We start from the raw sequence: 20350 nt of genomic DNA, 5'->3' as shown, positions 1-20350 counted from the left end.
ACTATAATTTTTCAAAAAAGCCATGAATTGATTTAAAATTTTGCAGGTAGCTTTTTACTAGTAATAGGAATCAATAATAACAAATTCAACATGCCAGCATTGTTTAAGTATATAGCCTATACATCCTTAACAAATAGCGTTTGTGACGTGAAATTCGTTGAAATGATGTGATTCATAAAGGATCTTGCGATCGAACAGGGCATAATAGTCATAGTCCGTGATGAATCAGACAAGTTATATTGTTCCCTAACATGGAGGTAATCTCCGGAGCGTTCGCGGTTTCATCCAGTAAATCTTCAATGTAAAGTACAGATGTTCTATCGCGGCGCAAAGTGATTGCTCTCTAAGCGAGGAAACTTGCAACAATGACGAAGATAACGGTCATTTCTGGCGAAGAGAATGAAGAGGATACGGTACGGAAGATACTGTTTATTGCGTTCTCTGCAGGTAGGGAATTTTAATCACCGAACAACGAAACGAGATTTTATCAGCGAATTCAGTCGAGTTATTTAAACGTTCGTCATACGGGAACCTGACATTCCCTCATTCGCAGGAAGCTGACGAAGGATTCGCATTTATTGTTCCCAGCCGCGTTGCAATAAGTCATTATCGAACTTGGATGCCTGAGTAATAGGAGGATTAATATCGATCACGGGCATTGTTTGTCATTGGTTGAGACTAATTTCGGAGTTTGCCTCCGACCCGAGCGTTCCTGGGTCAAGGTTCACGAAATATCCGTCGATGTCATCGCATTGTCTACGATTATTACAGCCAGTGCTCGGCTTCGAATCAAGATTACGGGCGAGGATATGTGTCAGCTGCTTGTGGCGCACAATGAGCCATCAGCCCCTAATATCGCGCCCCCTCCCCCCTTCGGAGAATTAGGGAATCAGCTGGCAAACGATTCGCTTGACTCGCTTTTTGAACTTCCTGCGCAGCAGTATTTCTCGTTAATTAAAAGAAGAAAAATCCGCGTCAATAAAACGGAACAAGGTGGGAGGGGAAAGCGTTGAAGAGGAGTCTCGACACTCTCGGGAATGAGATGAGCGAAGGTGACGGCGAGAAGAGGACTGTTCCGTCTATCGGTTCTCGACTCTCTCTTTTTAACCGCTTTTGGAAGGCGAAAGGTGTTCAAGGTTCCATTAGAGGAATTAAACAGTAATCTTCCGTTTCTTTCTTTCTCCCTATCTCTACTTTTAATGCTTGTACAGTTAGACTGATATCTTACCCCGCCTGTTTTCCTCAGTGCGACACATTGGCTACCCTTCTGGCTCGGCGATTTCGAGTTCGATTTGTCGTTGTCCTTAACTAGAACAGAAAATGAATAGTTTCCCTTTGTTCACTAGGTAAGCTTTCTATGACAAACAGAATGAAATTTGCCACTGTCTTTCCAGTATTGTCTGTCGTTACAAGTCGATAATGGAATCATAAAAAAAATCTTTTCATTGGTCAACGGAGACAGTGCAATTGATATCTGTGATTGATAGATACATCCAGAATCTGGAGAATCGTATTTTTATATGGAAAGATGGTAAAGTTTATTTCAATCGAGACAGACAGCGTTATCAATGTTCGTGACTGCTTCGCCTAGTAGCCTGAATACGAACGATTACTATTAATGCTTAAACATTCATCTGATCGTGCGTTTTTTCCCCTCTTTACGATTTATTCATTATAAGCGCGGTGATTGCTGGAAGTAACTATTAAGACCGATATTCATCTAAAGTCGGTGAAAACAATTGCGTGAGGCCTGTTCACGCATTAAAACGGTTTACGTCACAGACCCGATATGTATTTCTTCCCTTGAGAACTTCAAGGTCCAAGGTTATCCTAAATTCGTCACATTCGTGCTTCTAAAAATAACTTTAATACCTTTTTAAGGCGGACCTTAATTCAGTATAGAGGTGAATTTAAATATTTTTCTCTTTTATGTTTGAGCTTTACTCTCGATGGCAAGAGGTAGCAGAAATAATAGAATTTCTTCCCTCTTATCAGAGTAATTATTCATTTGGGGCAACAAGAATTTAGCAGAAGTTTCCGCCTGCATCGACTTAGATAATTGCATTGTGACGCTCTGACGCACGCATCCTTTCTCGAAGCAAGATGCAATTAATTGAGTCAAATATCTTCCCTTATCGAGGATCCATTCATATTTACCGATACCTCACAAAGCCCCTCGATGCGTAAGCAGTCGTTCCTTTTCAAAATACTTCGGCCTTATTCATTTTAAAAAACGAAGAAATGTTTGTATTCCGAATAAACAGGAAGCGATATTTAATAAAATTATTGAGATCATAGATAACTTCTACAACGCGTGTAAAATCGTATGGAAAGTTTACTTCGACCGACTTCTGCTCGTGCGAAGAGAAGTTTGTTTGGAACGTCGGAGAATAAAAGTAAATTGGATACCTTCTATAGGTTTTGCCGCAGGCCTACTTCGTCTAGAAGTATCCTTGTCGCAAGTAGACTTATAGACACGAGTCGCTGCAACGATGAGAAACTATACACGAAGGCGGAGTCCATCGAGCAGCGGCTTCGCGTGAACCGTTTTTAGTTTGCGCTCCTTCTCCTCCAAGGGCGTCAAATTAATGAACGTCCGCGAATAAGCCTTGTACGTACAGTTTCAGATGCTATACAGTCCGCGGTCCGTCGCGTGATACGACTTCACCTCTCTTTTTATTCGCTTACACTATCGCAAACGAATTTCGTATCGTGTTTTACGCTGGTACGGCCGATAGGAATCGCGGACATTTTTGAAATCGATTTCACACCGCCGCTTCGAGTCGGCCCGGAATGGCAAAACTAGATATAAATAATTTCCATCATCGGGATCGTTTTTTTCCTCCCTCGGCAATCTCTCGTTTCAATCGCGTGCGGGCGGGAACAAAAATGTCGATTTAAAACAAACGAGCGACACCGGTGCGCAGCTGGCTTTTATACACTTCTGACTAATAAATTGTTGCGAATTTTTTCGTATACATTTTCCCTCCGACCGACGCGTTCTCTCTCGGTTAAACAATATAAAAGAAATACGTTTAAGTCGGGCAAACATTTTGGCTACGTGGAGGACAATTTTTGTTAATCCGACCGTACGATATTTATTACAGGGATTACGCGAATGGCCTCTGAAATATATTTCTACCTGAAACGGTTCGACCATTACTGTCTCAGCACAATTTCCTAAGAATAATAACAGAACTTGACCATAGAAATTATATACCTCCGCCAGTAGTATAAAAGATATTAGCGCGAGGTTTAAGTAGTATGACCTAGTTGCGGTCAGACAGAGCAAACGATCAAGCTTCGCTCACTAAACACACGTTAGTCATCGCTTACGTATATTTATTACTCGTATAGTAAATCATACATTATTCCTATAAGCAAAAACGAACCGATTCGAAAATATGATAAATAGGTCATGCAAAATATAGTTTTCCCATTCTGTGATCCATTTATGATCACGTTCGTAACAAATGGTCAACTACTATTTCAACTGCTTAACTCATTACCACGTTGCATGGTCGAACATCGATTAAACTGGCTCGAACTTATCGATCATTAGTTTCGCATGAATTACATGCTACATAACTACGTTAACCTGAACAGCCTGATCGTTACGTTCAACTTGCAAGTGAAGATCGCAGAGCGTACCAACGTCCCAGTGCTTGTACAAGCGAACTTTCGCGATAGCAAACCAACTTTCCATCCGATCACATCGTTCACCGTTTCTTTTAATCGTTATACCAGTCACGACTGCGTGAGTTTTAGTATTCCAAGAGCGGATTACAAACATCGGTAACAGGGAAAAAGCTCTATAACGTCAATGATGTGGTTACCTGTTATTCGCAAGTGCTTCCCACCGAGGCTCGCGGTATCGGTCGTGAGGATCGGCAATGGTGTCGAGAAGCCATCAAACACCTCGATTCGTGACATATCGATCCCCCGTCTTTCGCAAGCCGCGTTAAGCACGTCCCTGTTACAAAAAGTTTGCCCTGTGTTAACTTACGTTTACCTTGGAAATAAAAGAATTCATATAAACGTCTTGAATCGCACTTATTTTCTAAGTCACGTAACTCACACTGTTTAAATGGTAACTAATTCTGTAAAGGTGGGTCGTTTGTTTCCACGTTTCCTCTGTTAGAATGATACATAGAAAAAAGCTGAACTTTTGCTGGTCTCAAATAATCCACCTTTACACAGCAAGGGTTAATTTAAAAAATAGGCTCTTATTAATTGAAGTGCTATCATAGAATGTTTTGTGAGAGACAATATGTATCAATAATGAAAAGTTTTATACGATATCGTTTTACGAAGTTAGATACATAGGTCGGATGCCTTCGTTTTGAAAGCAACAATAACGAGAGGGGAACCGGGGCTCCGCGTAATGGCCTCTTGGCAAATCCCTGACGCGAAAGTGCCTAAGTACCATCTGGTTCGGGCGCGATACATCGAGGTTCTAATGCCCATAAAGAGCGAACAACTTTGATAAGATTACCTCGAGGGAGTTGGCCCACCCGGGACCGTTTCAGGTATTACTCATTATTTAGTACCGATTATTAAGCAACGTGACGGGCTCATAGGGACGCGCCGCGGTCTCGTTTCGAGGCCGGTGCGGCGTTAAATTCGCGCTTTTCATTCCCCAACCGCGGCAAGAATTCTACGAAATTACCACCGCTATTTACGAGCACGTAAATCGTTCAAAATTTCATTTGCCCGTGACACGCTCGTGGCATTTCGGTGCTTCGTGATAACGTGAAATCAGACTCGCAAAGAGACAGGAAAAATTACTCCACATGTAAAATCGTAGCATTTCCGATTTATTCTGCTTAAATCGTAACAATTAAACGAAACTTGACGAGTAAAAGTTTCTAAGATACGTACGTATCGAGGGTAAAGTAATTAAGTAAACTTACGCCAAAGAAGCACCCTTAGCAGCAGGCAGAAACTCATCACGGTCCAGGGCGCCGAAGTCATCGGACAAGTCGAAACTGACGCTGAAATACTCGCTGCTGGATACCTGAAGAATTGATTTACAAGAGTTTTGGCAGACGCTGACAACCATTCAGAGAGTGAAGGTACAGAGGGAAGGTCGCGGGTCCGCGAGTTTTGGACCAAGAGTTTCCGGTAGGGAGTATTCAACTCAGGATTACATCTGTACGATAACTTGAAACTCCTGAATGGTGCAGAGGTCGGTGCCAAATTTGGCAGCTGTGCACGAAGGGAACCCCGGAACTTTTCGACTTACGTAACGACCGCAATCGTTTTCCCTTCCCAAATATTTGCCTGGAAATCTGAATTTTCAATCCACAGGGGAAAATTCTTCCTCAATTCTTCATCTTTCTATACGATTGAAAAATTCTTAATATATTCGAAAGTATGTCAATATCTGTCACGGGAAGCTGGTACGTACGTACAGTGAAAATAAAGATTTCTCCTACGTAAGTATGATTTTTCCTTTTTAATCATTGTTTCGATAAATTAGATCGCAACAATGAAAGGTATGCCTCGGGTTTGATACTACCCATTGTGTCCAACGATGGAATTCTGCATTTTCAGCGGAGCTGATACACGTAGCGGTAACGTTAAGTGCCTATTCGACGAAGGCTTCACCATACTGAGCGACTATTATACATGGGGTGACAGGTAATAAAGAGCTTTTATTTATGAACCCGTTGGCTGGCACACGGAAAATGGATCGCGTTTATTCGCCGCGAGCTTCTCTCTGTCACTTAGCTTTACAATCGTTCCTTTTATTGTCGCTCGTATTTTTTTCTCATCGCCATTTAACCGATCCGGGTCCCGTTTTCCTTTCTCCTTTTTCATCGCGTCGAGTTTCAAATACGACGGCGTGACGGAAAATTTCACCGACGCTCCAATGTCGCAGCTTACAAAACTGGTTTCAAAGACGCGAGACGCGTCGCTTTGCAGGATTCCTTGAGTGTGTAGCTTTGACAAATATTTCCTCATGCGTTCGTCTCTCATCGGAATTTCACGCTCCGTTTGGAAACACAGGGTGCAAAGTCGTGCCCGCAAATATTTGAACCAACAATTGCAGCAAACGACTCTCACGGCTCATAGTTCTACCTATCCGGTACGTGTTCGCGTAAAATAATCCCCGACGTCCTTCGCTGTTTAATTAATTTGCCACGATGGGAACGATGCCACGAAACTACTCCCCGTTCCCGACAAGAATCTAATATGTACAATATGTATGCACATATACGGAGGTACAACGAGACTTGGTCAAGTGGCAGCTGGCACAAGCGGTCGAGTAGAATGAGTCCGAATAAAGCCAACTAGAATTTCCCAACAAAAATCCCATCTGGAGATAATCCCATTTTCCTTTTCCTCCCGCCACCCGTTTTCCAAACGAGGTTCAAGTTTGATCGTTAACACCTTTCGCTTCGAAATCCTTCGGTCAAGTGAAAAAAATTTTGCCGTTGCAGAAACTCTTTGTAAACTTTATCACTTCCTTCCTTTCTTTTAACAAGATTTCTTCAGCTGCGATTAAAATCCTTCTTTATTCCGCTCTTCGCGAATTTCACGCGTCGACGACGAATTCGGTCGCCAAACCTTAAGGCTTAAATCGATAATCGCGAGTGGGGAACGTTTGCATATTATCGATTCGAGGCAGACTGCTTAGGGAACGCTCCCGCGGGATTCCGGGCTGTAAAAATAAATACGCGGCTCGTGACAAAAAGGTACAAACGCGCTCGTTACGTCCAATCAAAGTTTCTTTCAAAAATTCGGATAAGGTAAGGGATTCCTGGCGCGGTGATACGATCGGCACCCCCGGAACGATAATGGGGGGGCAATCGTAGGAAATTGGCCATCGATGGAGTCCAACTGGCTGTTTCATTGCCTGAAATCGATCATCCCCTCTTTTTGTGCTGCTCCTTTCTTGTTCCACTTCGGACGACCACCCCGATGCTCTTTCATTCGATCATATCGTATCACCACTTATCAGTGTTTCAATGAGAATTAACGATAAGCATCCATCTCGAATAGAAATAGTTCCAGACCTTATCATAAATTTGTATTCACGTATATATGTATCCTGTATTATTTACATGTATAAACCTCTGGTTTACACAACGTGCATGAAATTTAAGATCACCTATAATACTTCCCTTGAATAAACGGGTAGACGGTGTAATTTGAAGCTATAGGAAAGAGTAGCTCTCGTCCGATTTGCAGTCGTTAGGCGAGCACGGTGTACACTTTTATATACGTTAAAACGCAATTTCCCCTCCACGCAATTATCCCGACTGTTTTACATAATTGGAAACAAGAACGACGTTGTTTAACATGCAACGTTTGTAATATCGATTCTTCTACTGTTGCGAAATTCGACGCGACGCAACGTCGAACCTACGTACGCGGGACGTACGTAGTACATACGCGCATACATGGTTAAACGTTCCAATTTCCCTGCAAGCTATCCGCGGTGCTGTTTCCCGATATTTCACCCCCCGGATCACGGTTTATCGCGTAAAACGGACAGCGAGACGTTTGCATAATGTCGCTGCGACCCTTTTGTCGCGTTCGCCCCATCGTCGACGAATGGCCACTTTCTTTTGATGAGATCCCGCGATAGTTAATAATAAAGCTACAGGAAGACCTCCGTTCTCCTTCAAATGAACTATGTACTTCCCGGTGAACATTGGTAATTCTCTTTTCAATTTCTTTACAAAAAACTGTGCAATCTTCTCGAATTGTGTCAGCGAAAAGCATTCTTAAGGAGTGTCTTTCAAACATGAATAATACGATCTTTTGTATAAGTAAATTATAGTTGACTATGTTGGTTGAAATTATTACTATAAATTGCCTCGCTGTTCTGGTTCAAATATGTTTCAATGTTTCTCGTATCATTTAATCGTTATTATCGCAATATTCGTTTCTCGCTCAAGCGAGCTCGCGAAATCGTATCAATTTCTCTTACAATTGCCAGATTCGTTCGAGAACGAGGCTCTAAACCGAATTTCCACCCCCCGTTTGTCGTTTCGCTGTACATATAGCTTCATCGAGGGGAATCCTCTGTCCAGCGGGGATTACAGAAGAGCAGCAGGACATCGGTACAGGGTGGCAGGTGTTTGACCGCGATCGATCGCTTAGCAATTCAAATTGCAGTTTCCAGTACTTAGATACGAGACGAGGCGATGCGATCGTCTCACACTCGTTACCTCGCGATGGGACTAAGACGATAAAGTAAAGTGTCTCGCGAGGCATTTTCCCTGCGTAATTCCCGACGATTACGAGCCATTTTATCTTCGGCGACGAGTCCTCTCCGACGTTGCAGAATTAATTGTTACTACGTCTTCTGATCCCTTAATTTTTTTTTCCTCCCATTTACTCGAGCGGAGGTGCGTGATTTAATTTACCATCACGCCTTGCCTTTAATTCTCTTCGCCGTCCTTTTTGTTGCGTCTGCTACTTATTTAGTACTTTGTCTCGACCCTCTTTTACGTCCCCCGAGAAGAGCTCGGTTTTAATTCACTCCATTTGTATCCTTCGTGAAGTTCGTTGTAATCGCGCAGAAATTTAATTATAATTGTTAATGTATAGTATTAATAGGATTTTCGATGAATGTAGTGAAAATAAGAAACAGATTTAAGCTCTACTTCTCGAGAGAACGTATGCCTTCTTTCGATTCTATAAATGAAACCGTTCATCTTCTTGGAAAATCGAAAAGGGAGACCCATCGACGTTTCAATTACAGTTTTATTGTCCCACCGATGCAGTGTATCAGCATCACACAGATTTAAATAGAAGTTCAGTTTCGAGCTTGGATTTGTTGGCGATTTCACTGTCACGGGACGCGTTACTCCGGATAACAAGATCTTTCCTTATTCCGTTGCCGTTTCCACCACGTCGCGTTGCAGAAAGACCTGGAGAAAGCATTGCCGCGCGGCTAAAACCCTTAAAGGATCGAATGTAAGTCTCTTCAGCTTTTCGCGAAGCAGCCGGCTTTCTCACGTTTTTCGTACGCCTTTCATATCGTCCCGCGACAGAAAAATTCCGACTTGTCTCCATTTCTGTTCTCAATTGTCATAACAAATCTTTGGATCGTTTTCGCTCGTTATTCACGTACGCTTTGTTTTCCTTTGAACGAAACGAGCGAAATATAAGAAAGAATTCTCTCATAAATTCAATCCACGTGATGTTTTACATCATAAAGTAACAGTTATATGTGAAGATCGCTTGGTATGCGAAGCTTGCGATAATTCGAAATAAAACAATACCGTGTTAATGTGTTGAATTTAACGTCGGAATTGCGTTTGCTGAAAGTTTGATCGAACTATCTCGCGAGCTGTAGTAGTACACGTATTCTTACAGACGTGCAGTAAGATTAATCTCTTGTCTGACGAGTACAGAATTGTTTGCTGTTATTGATCGGTGAAACAACAGCGGTGGAACGTAAAGGTTACGTAAGCTCGCGGTATCTACACCTAAAATTAGGACAGCTTTTGATTGTCATTCCCTCGATTTGGCACTATCCCCGCGTCCCATGTTTCGACCCCGTGCATCACGTTGTTAAATAAAAATTATTTTTCGATTGCCTCGAGTCGACGAAATGCCTAATCCTCTTCGTATTTAAAAATCGATCGGGGAACTGTTTGAAATCTGTGATTTTAATAATTTGAAGTTCGACTGACCTGTGACCGCGAAAGCTTGTGTCTGGTACGGTTCTGATGGGCACTGTCGATCGACGGTGCGGTCGGCACAAGGAAACGCGGATTACTTTCGACATTTTGGGGGTGGTGCAGTAGCTGCTGAGGTTGGTAGTGATGATGAAGATGCTGAGGCTGCGGCGGCGAGGGAGCACCCTCCAAATGGTGTTCCCCCGTATCCAGCATTCTGCTGCCCAGAGCGTCCAACTGGGTCAACGACCTCGAACGCACCTGCAATCACACGCGGTTATGCACATTTCAATCATCTTGGCATAGATTGTTTCGCTCGCTGTATCAACGCAACATTTGTCGCATGGTTATACATAAGACATCCAGTGGATGGAAAAACAGAAGGAACGTCGACTGTTTACATAGTCGCCCGCGGTATGAAAGTAGAACACAGTCGATCAGACGTTGCAATGCATGCGGAATATGAGATAGTAGAAATAAAATAACAAGAGAAACAATATTTGTGATAAAAAGTGTGTCGTCGGAAATATCTCGACGACGTGGACGAAATCGCCTTAGCGTTGACCGAGTAATTAGGGGCTTGGCGAAATCTTCGGGCTAGGCCGGTGGTACGAAAAATAAATTCGAAATACCGCGGCGACGGTGAAATTTCGTTGCCGTGAAACTGGGTCACTGCCAATCGACCTGCACTGGCGGTATCGATCATACCAGTCGGGACCCCTTCGTTATCTCGATCCGGTGCGGGCATTCGTCCGTGCCGATATCTAACCCTTTTTGTTCGTCCACCCCAGTTCAAGTCCCACGGCCTGGCTTCCTTCGATCGACTTGTCTTACGAAATTGCCGTCGATACTGACGCGAGACGCGACCAAGCGAATGCATCGATAGTTTCGGCCGATAATGATCCCGGCATTGATTTGATCCCGGCACAAACGTGAGAAGTATATGTACAACGTTACTGTACGTGTCGTTCTGGTGTTTTGCAATGGTTACCGCAACAGCGATGCGGATTTGTATCAGTGGAGTACTATTGAAACACACAGGGGAATCAAATGGCTGCTCTAAACGATATCAAGTGTCCCACTGTTCTCGCAGCAAGAAAATGGTCTCAGTGAAACGAAAAAGTGTACGTACACCTTGGAAACAGAATACACTGAACGTTTTGCTTGTGTAAACCGAGAACTCATAAAGCAAGAGTGAATTTTATAAAAACATTTAATCCGCTTTTTATAAAATATTTTGTTCATTGAATTATTACGTACAATTGCTTCGAGTGAAATGCCGGTCGTTCAAACGGCAAAGCTTGACACAATGTAGCATTACGTTAAAAATTAATCAGGATTAGAGATATTGATGGTAACTGGCAACTGCCATTTAAGTTTGGGAGTCTGGGATTACGCTCCCTTTGGGTAAAATACGATCGCGATTACGATTCGCAGTTATTTATAGTCGCAGTGGGATACATCGTGCGTGTGACCAGTTAATAATAAATTGAATTACGCCAAATTGGTCTTGATTTACGTCCATCCGAAATGACAGCAAATTAGAATGTATCTGCGAAGATTCAGCCTGGAGATGTGGACGTAGATAGACCAGAGTATTCACGTGTTCGGCGAAAGCGAAATAGGACGATATGTGGTCGGACAGGAGGAAGGAACAAAAAGTATTTCCATCTGTCACTAGAAGAAAGTATCGGACGATAAAATATTGAGGGAAATATCGCTGAGGAAGATGAAAAATGAATATCGGATCACAGATGGATATCGTTTCGCGAGGATACAAAGGAACAAAGAGTTTTTTTTTTCTTACCTTGAAAATCGTAACACAGTAAAAACAGACGTATTCTCGCGGGAACGAGCGAGTTGCAAGGGGTCGCAGCGATTTTTCAAGAACGAGAAAAAATGATCGCTCGTCGGTTATGCGATAAATTAATCTAAGATAGTGGAAGCGGCACCGCGTTAGTTCCTGTCCACAGCGACGGCGTTCCCTGATAAATCAAGCTTCTCCGATTCGATGCACGTTTTCCAACGGAGGAAAAATACTCGTTAAGCTATATTCATATTTTACCATTTCGTTTTCGGTTACTCTATTAGGATGCACCGAGTGTCGGATGTTCTGAAATTGGAAAATTGGCCAGAAGACCATTTGCATCGCGTGCGATAGATTTACTTATCGCAATTGAGAAAGCGGGACGACTTTTTCAAATACATATTTTTTTCCTTCCGCCTGGAAGCTAATTAATCAGAGCCACTTTAGCATCTTGCGAATAACATCGAAAGTGGGTCGAGCAGCTTCAAAAGGTACAAGCGTAATCAGGCCCTTCCATCGAAACACCCTTCGACATTTTTAACAACCTAGGCTCGCTCGCCTGCCGTCATAATATATGCAAATTAATATAAGTCGAAACGTTCAGGGCCGTTGCATTAATCAACTATACGTGCGGGATGATTCCGAGGACCTTCGCGACACACGACAGCCTCATGAAATCTCGCGAACTCCGCGCAGAGAATTCTTTTAAAAATTTTATATACGAGGAATACGAAAACGTTTTGATAATAACGAGAAAGGCCCTGTGGCAAGAGCACTTTTTCAAAGTAGCTGGGCGACGTAAAGTTTCGCCGCGAGATACGAAAAGTTACGACGCTATGCGACGGGTTCCTATTACGGAACGCAAGGGGAAAGAGCAGTCTATTGTCAGACATATATTACAGCGAACACGGAGAAAGTATTACATCTGCCTCCGGTAACTTCCACCACGCGTGTTCCCTCGAAACTGGTTACAAACTTCAAAATCGTGCTACCTTCAGTGGAAACACTCAAATGCATCAAATATAATTTTTCAATATCACTATCAATAAATGATTGCACATTATAAGTGTAATGCGTATTTTTATAAGAGGCCAGGATTTTTAAACGATATAAACATGAGTAACCACTGTATGCACTTTTCTTTTATGCGATATCTGGAGAGAGATTACAGTGCCCGTGGTAGATTTAGCGAAATAGCCCCTCATGCACGGTCGGGTGTGCACATATTCCCAAAACGTTTTGTAAGGTTTACGGCAATTCTGTATCGAGCTGGTCCCGCGTGAAAAATAAGATGGTTTTCGATCCAGCTGCCATATAAATTTTTATACGGGGAAATAAATTGAGGACGCTTTTTTTAGCCGCGTAAGTACGGCCATAAATTCGACGCACATTTTTCATTCACAGTCTCTTTATCTACATTTTCGGACTCATACGACCGCTAGACACGTTGTTTCACATTTCATGCCGTTTTACTCTTATACTCTTTAGCATCTTGTATTTCCCTCGTAATTCACGGGCCGAATTTTGATGAAAAAAAAGTGTCGAAACACGCGTGCACGTTATACAAGTTTTTTCGCAATAGTTTATGTGCCCGCGTACTGCGACCCAGTTCCAATGTATTGCGCTGTCGTTGAAAAAAAGTGCGTCTCATTTTTCAAACGAATCGTCGACCGTTGTTTCAACGCCGAGTCCTCACGGAGCGATCAGAGAATTTCTCTTAGTCTTTTTTTTTTTACAATCGTCATTAGTTTCTATTCGCAACGCGACGCGTTTAATTTCCTTAATCTGTTACGGTCACGTTTATGTGTTCCGCGAAAGCTTGTTAGACTCCGGCTGTGTAATTTATTAATACTGTGGCCACACGTTGTAAGGCGAAATATATACGAGTAATTCAGTAAATCTCTTGGCTTTAATAAAGATGCAAAGCAGCTGCCGGCGTGTAAATCTTATAAAGAAATCAGTAGTAAGGTCCGCAATCTTTTACAGTCCCTAAGTAAAAACTCTACTGTTTCAATAGTTAATGACACGACACTAAGTATTATCGTATCGAAGACAACACTCTATTTTACTGCTAAGTTTATACGCATCATGCATATTGTACGTCGAACTGCCTACGAAACCTACGCACTATGCAGTTATGAATTAGATGAAGTACAGAATAGTAACTCCTGAGTATGAATCATGATTTAAAATTAAACAGCTATGAATGGAAGAGAAAGAGTTAAAGGAAATGTTTCTTCACACCGTTTGAAATTTATCCCACGCTCCGTGTTAGCTGAACCGAAAAATACGTACTCTCTTGAAGCCTGGTTTGTGCACCGAAAGTAACGGAACTGGCGAAACTGTCTGGCGTCGTCGTGTCGTCGCCTTCGCCCTCGAAGAGAAATGACTCGGAACGAGTTATCCTTACCCCCGACCAACCCCATAAAATTGTACACGGTTCAACACCGTGCAACAACCCGGAGACTTTTCAGACGTCACGGAAATAAAATCAAGCAACAAGATTAGCGTTTTCGTATTTACAATGCTATTCATCTTCTCTTTGTTCAGCTGAATTCCACTTAAATACGCCCATCAGTTTCAGACAGCTGGGATTATGGAATGTAAATGGGTATCATTGCATCTTAATTCATCTTAACAAGAGCGATACAAACGTTGTACCATTAATCAGACCGTCACGGCATGCCCGACGGTGAGATATCATCCCAAAATGCACGCTCGTCGTGCGTGCCATTTTCCATTTGCTCGATACAATTACTGTCGCGAACAAACGAAATAGCCAGTCATTAGCGAGTAATAAACGGGCGGAGACCGACTAGGGAATTTCATTACACGGGTTCCTTGCGCCGTTTCCATTTGGCCTGTCCCGCAATTCAACCCTCGCGCCGCATCCCTTGAACCGCCCGGCAACAAAATATGGAAAGTCGTCGGATAAACGCGAAAGCGAAAGAGAATGAAATTGAAGGCGAAGGACACCGACTGATGAAATGGTTACTCCTCGGTTAATAGGTAATTCCGAGATGCGAGCGGAAACGACGATGGGAAAGATAAACCGAGCCTCGTTATCAGCGAACGTACTTCTCTTTTCCCTTCAATTTCTTTATATATTTATTTCATTCGACGCGGTGCGACGGTCATTTATCAAAGAACTCCAGTTTCATACGCACACGCTCGGATAAGATATGATGTATTAGGGTTTCCTCTGTTTTTTCTCCTCTTTATTCGCTTTTCATGCGACGCGCCGCGTCGGTGATTCCGAGCGATTCGTTTGCAACAGTTTGACAACGCGTTTTTCTCCTATTCTCTCCGTACTTTTATTTTCACCTCTCGTACGAGACGCCCGAGCGGAGGTAATACCGAACGTGAAATTGGTTAAAGCGACTGACAGAATTTGCCCGGTTTGACGAACTTTACATTCGTACCGGATGAAAATTAACGCAGATTTCACAAATACGGACTTAATAATAATTTAATAACTTTATGAAATCCCATGTTAACTCAGTCAGAGATACGTTCGTGTATCGGACGTTGCAAATTAAAATCGAATTGAGGATACGAATGCTTAAGCACGATTAACACTTTCCAACCGCGCATGTCAAACGACCTTAATGTTCTAAAAATAAATGAATATTATTAATACGATACGTCAAGCTTGAAAATTCGTTCCCGTTCCTAATCGGATTTTCAAGCTCAGCGCAATTAATTCCGCTTTAATCATGGCCCTTAACGTGGCCCGCAATCGTGACGGAAAATGAATAGTGGCGAATGCCAGGCATTTCCGATCGCATTTTCTTCGCCTGATTGCGATTTCCTTATGTCACAGGAAATCGATCCGAATCGACTCGTTTCGTTTTCTCCGCAAATAAAATTTCGACGAGTACTAGGATATTGAAGACAAAGAAGCCACTCTCGTAAAATGTAAATAAATTTGCAAATGTAGTCGCCGCAGGTACCAGCGACTAACCGAAAAAAGATGAAAACTCGTTACGACGCAGCGTTGGACGTACAATCACAAGCCCACTCAAACCTTTGAAAAATAATTCGCTTTCGCGATTCTGCTCGAAACGAAATCCAGAAAAACCCTTAACGATGCTATGAAGTAACGTGCCATTTTTGGTGACGCCCGTGCGTGGGACTCGCGAGGGAAAAGTCATAATTTGGACCAGGGAAATGTTACCGGTTATAGCTCTCACTCGTGGGACGTTAACAGCGAAATGTAAATTAATAAACGGTTTCTCTACGAGTAAAAACCGAGGCCACGAATTTCACGTTTTAATAACTTTTATCTGCAGTTGGCAGAGCGTGAGACATTAATTTCTGTCAAGATCGCGTTATCAACGTCGTTCAAAGTCGACGAATTTCAATATTCACCGCGAACGATCGAGCGAGTTTGTATGAAAACGCGGTACAGTCGTACTGATTTCCAGATAACAAAGTAGGCACTAATGAGCGGTTGGGACTATTAAATCTCGGAATTTGTGTCGATTGTTGTGGCCAAGCCGAAAAGTTTCGGCATGGCCGTCGCTCAGCCAAATATGAATAAAGGTTTAATTGGTGATTGGACAGTAAACGATTGTCTCCCCAGGCGGATGCCAAATTAACGTTCCCGCGATGTCTGTCGACGAAAACTATTATTTGCAAGAACAGAATTGTTCGGTCTAACAATAACCCGTTGCTCAAACTTCTATCGAGGTCATCTGCGCTAATTAAATTACGAAAACTAAAGTAAAACTCTCCTCTTTCTGAGACTCGCCTCGTCGCTCGATATTACATAAAATTCCCTCGATTTCAGTTAATCTACTACGATTCCCAGTGCGATTATATTGCGACGATAATCTTTGCAATAAAATTCTATCAAAAAGAGATCTTTGATTTCTATACCAACAACTCGAGCTACTAAAAGCTGAACTTTCGTTTTAATTTGCGCAGTTACGATTAAACGTTACCAAGTTAATTTGAAACAACGCACGTGGAGGAAAGTTCCTCGCGCACGAGATACTCCATCTCATTGCACTGCATATTTCATCCCGTTTAATGATAAACTTTCACGGCTCGTTACGAGTCGCGGTGAATAAATTAACAATGGTGTTTTAAGTTGACACCTTTCTTTTTTACGATACGGTACGAACCGAGCGCGCGTAAAAACCAGATTAGGATCTGATGCATTATGCAGCGGGCGCATAGCGTGTGACACGCCGGATAATTTGTTGCACGCGCATCCAACGTTAATTACGATTAACAAAGGCTCGATCCTACTCCCGAAGAGTAGCTATCCTCAGTCTAACCTCGTTTACACACCCTCGAAGATGCGGATAATATCTGTCGTCGCGTAAGGATCAATTCTAGATCTCTAGAGCCAACGATCTCTCCATGTGGATCACGTCTCATAATCGTAAGACCAAGTGTTGTATTATGAATTACGTATTCCTGAGGAGTGGAGAGTGGCTCTAATACTGTGACGTGTAGTGCAGGGCGTGAAAGAAGAGAGCTTGATCGATAACGCGGGAGCGACACACTCCAAGTATATGTACAGGGGTTCCTCCTATAGCGTGAGTCATAATACTGCTATCGGGGGTTGAACGTGAATCACGTTAGTAAGTCATCCACAGATCATCGTGGATAACCGAGCTATTACGTGGTAACAAGAATCACGAAACCGATACCGAGAAATTGTTATGGAAGAACGAATATGACATAATTAATAATCGCTTTCTTCCATTTTTCATTATCCAATATTTTCAACATTAACATAGTTTTAACAATATAATTCACTTAGTGTCGGGCGGGAAACTCATACGGGCCGTTTCACCGAATTGCTTTACCGAGCAATTTGGGTCACAGCGGTGTGTCATCACTTGAGGACGTGGCCTATGCGAGCTGTCAGGGGCTAATATGGATCACTGAGAGATTCTAAGCCCTTAGCTCTTCGCGAAGGGACGATGCTACTGGTCAGATACGTGCCTCGGTGCCGCGTCGTGCAAGTGGTATGAGCACGTGCTTCGCCGGACAGTCGCGATAAGTTTAACCCCTTGATCCCGGCGCGAAGCATGGGGTATTAAAAGGACCGAGCGTGATACGGTGTAACACTCAGCAGGATATTATTGTGAAAATCGTAACGGCAAAGGGAACCGTAATGGCGCGACGCGACGGAGGATTGCGACGATAAACAGACAATCGTGGAAAGTTCATCGTGACAAGAATTTGGCGTAGTAACGACCAGCGAAACACCCGGTCTCGAGCTAATGACTCGCAATAAAGTAAATTTCCTCCCGGGCGTAGCCAGAAGTGCTATTAACGCTTTTGCTCTGGAGAAGTTTGCTGTGGAACTTCCACTCGTCGACTAGAGACACGGTAGCGAAGTGTGCGTTTCCCTTCGTTAGTCGTGACAACGAACAAATTTTTTTTCTCTTTCTTGCTCTTTGCATTTCTGATTCGAATCGCGCTCAAGTCACTCGTTGAGTATTCTTGATCGAGTAGAAAATGTATAAGGCAGCGTTGTATCTATAATATAACCGCATCGTTTAATTACGGTTGAGCCTGCGGGATCGTCGAGCACCCGGCTAGCTCAAAGCGTGCGAGCTCGCGTTCTCTGCCTTCACCCCCTTTGCAACCTCGGCTGACAGTCTCTCCTTACCGTACGACCGCACCGTTGAATTATACTACTGCGCGGTAAAGCGGTAACTAACAACCCTTGTGACTAACGGGGCAGCGAGTTCATAAATTCGATGTAATCGTTCTCATCGTTTCTCATTCGCTGCTAGCCTTACAGTCGATCAACTTATCTCGAAGCGATAACGTTTCAAAATTTTGCAATTGCTCCATAGGCATCGAAGTTTAGAGTTTTTATTATTTCTTTCCGAAAATAAATTTACACAATATTTTGTGGAAGCTCCTATAAGATCGGTGGATCTTCTTATTTGGTTGTCCAAACGAAAGCGAAGAAATTTTTGTAGCTCGTATTAAAAAAATTATGTTTTAATATAAAAATCTCGTTTCGAAGTGTTGCACCAGGGAATAGAGTGACATATTAGAGAGCCAAAGCGAGCACAGGCGAGCCCAGAATTCGATTACACTGCAATCTCCTGGCATTTGCTACCGGTATCCGGCAATTTTAAGTCATACGCGCTAGTGAGCTCAGCATTTTGGTAATTAAAACAGGATTGTCCGTCGCTAAGTAAATTTCTACTGCCACTCGGACTGTTTCCAAAATACTCAGAGGCACGTACAATCCGTGTTTAATACACCAGATGTGCCTAATCAATTTTTTTAATGATTGTTTGTAGATAAAATAAATGCTTTTATACTTTCAGTCTTGATAATTGCGAGAAGAATATGAAAGGGATTAGTCAGAGACTAATAGTAACTCGGAGTCTACTGATGGCCGAGGGTGGAAGAAAATATTTTTCATCGCTTCCCTTCGTTCCAACCCTCGTTTATCTCTTCGACGGGCATGATTGGCGCCGAAGGATACACCAATACACGGTAATCTTGTTAAACATCCTAATCTCGAAGAGAAAGAAAATGACGAGGATGACAACGACGACGCTCCATCCCCTTTACTTTCCACCCTCCCGTCTCCCTATTCACGGTCGGAGCCAAGATCGAAGAGGCCCGAGAGAAGCTTTCCCGATGACGAATCAATCTTGGCTCTGTCTACGCGAACGGCGGTTTGGCCGGGCAGTCGCGCGGACTCGATGGGATGTACACCCGTTCGAAAATCGAAATTCCGTCCTCGTTTGTTTTCTGGAACAATGAATCGTCGTCATCGGGGACATTCCAGTTCGTTTGGAACGGATATTGTGTTCCTTCCACTACGCTATTTGTTCTTACGCAATCAGGGTATACCGCAATTTGAAAATATCGTCGGAGTATACGTGGCAAATAGATACTTCGTCGAACGAACTATCCAGGTGCAATCTATTACGAGAGTAAAGGAACTCTTCTAGTCTGGGCGATCGTAAAATAAAGATGCGTTGAGTTACAATTGTACACAAGGAAGTAATTCTTTCCCGTCTCACGTCACATTCAATTATCGATTTGGCCATAAACAAAAAAAGGGAAACGGAGAAAAATATGGAACTCCGAGAGATCCCTCCCAGAGAAGTTGAAATTTACGAGTTCTTCATTCCCTTGGGAGAGTAGAAAGTTTCGCGTTACGAGAACTTCCCAGTAAGATGGGCCTCTGCTCGGAGAAAGATGGAAAAGTCTCGCTCCCCAAATATCGTTTAATTATTCGCTCAAAGGTTTCCAGCCGCTATACCCGAGAGCTTGTAAGAGATAACGAACATGGTCGCATAAACTTCGGAAGATTTCGAGTCGAGTAGGAGCGCCTCGTTTCCAAACAAATATTTAACCACGAGAGGTAATAAAATTTCCTTGTGTCGATAGCTGTTTTTACGTGACGATACTCGAAACTGAGATTGGGGTGTTTCGAAATTTATTCCTCCGAACTTTGTAATTATCACGTTTCAAGTTTCTAGGACGTCGCGTGCGAATGTGGGACAGTATTAGAAACAATAATACTTATTGGGCGAATAAAAACAAGTATCCAGTACCTACATATATAAAACAAGTTTTGGTAATAAAGTCTTGGAGCGTTCTTCTTGGAAAGTAGCGTTTGACGAGGGTCGTTCAGCTGGTTAATCAGCGTTCTCTTGTGATCGACCACCAATGGTAGCTCTCGTCAACCGAAATCCCGTCAGACTTCTGGCAACGAAAGCTGTACGTCAAACGTTAAAGCTCCTTTCTAATGTTACCTGGTCGGTTCGTCCACCGAGGAGAGATTACTCATATATAGAGAGATGACCAATCCTAGGGGGTGGGTACTTAAAGTCAGTGGTCAACTGGTCATTCCCTTTGGAATTATCCTGCCTGATTATCGATAAATGCGGAAGTAAACTAA

At 42.9% G+C, this 20350-nt stretch overlaps 1 protein-coding gene across 7 annotated transcripts in view; it reads right to left on the bottom strand.

The window, feature by feature from the left end:
* The window catches only part of LOC108628255 (pleckstrin homology domain-containing family G member 5), a 67009-nt gene that overhangs the window by 6790 nt on the left and 39869 nt on the right, over positions 1-20350 (bottom strand). For all 7 annotated transcript variants that reach the window (XM_026816355.1, XM_018030044.2, XM_018030042.2 and 4 more), the window contains 4 exons: positions 9657-9902; positions 4914-5017; positions 3837-3973; positions 1229-1308 (listed from right to left, as the gene is read on the bottom strand). In XM_026816355.1, the coding sequence (XP_026672156.1) occupies positions 1229-1308; positions 3837-3973; positions 4914-5017; positions 9657-9902 (567 nt within the window). The remainder of the gene's footprint in view (positions 1-1228; positions 1309-3836; positions 3974-4913; positions 5018-9656; positions 9903-20350) is intronic.

This window comes from Ceratina calcarata, unplaced genomic scaffold (genome assembly GCF_001652005.2).
Source record: "Ceratina calcarata isolate Rehan_Ccalc_2016 unplaced genomic scaffold, ASM165200v1 scaffold514.2, whole genome shotgun sequence".
In the NCBI taxonomy this organism is placed as follows: Eukaryota; Metazoa; Arthropoda; class Insecta; order Hymenoptera; family Apidae; genus Ceratina; species Ceratina calcarata.
Note: the sequence above shows the minus strand (reverse complement) of the source record. Positions and strands in the feature narration are given on the sequence as shown.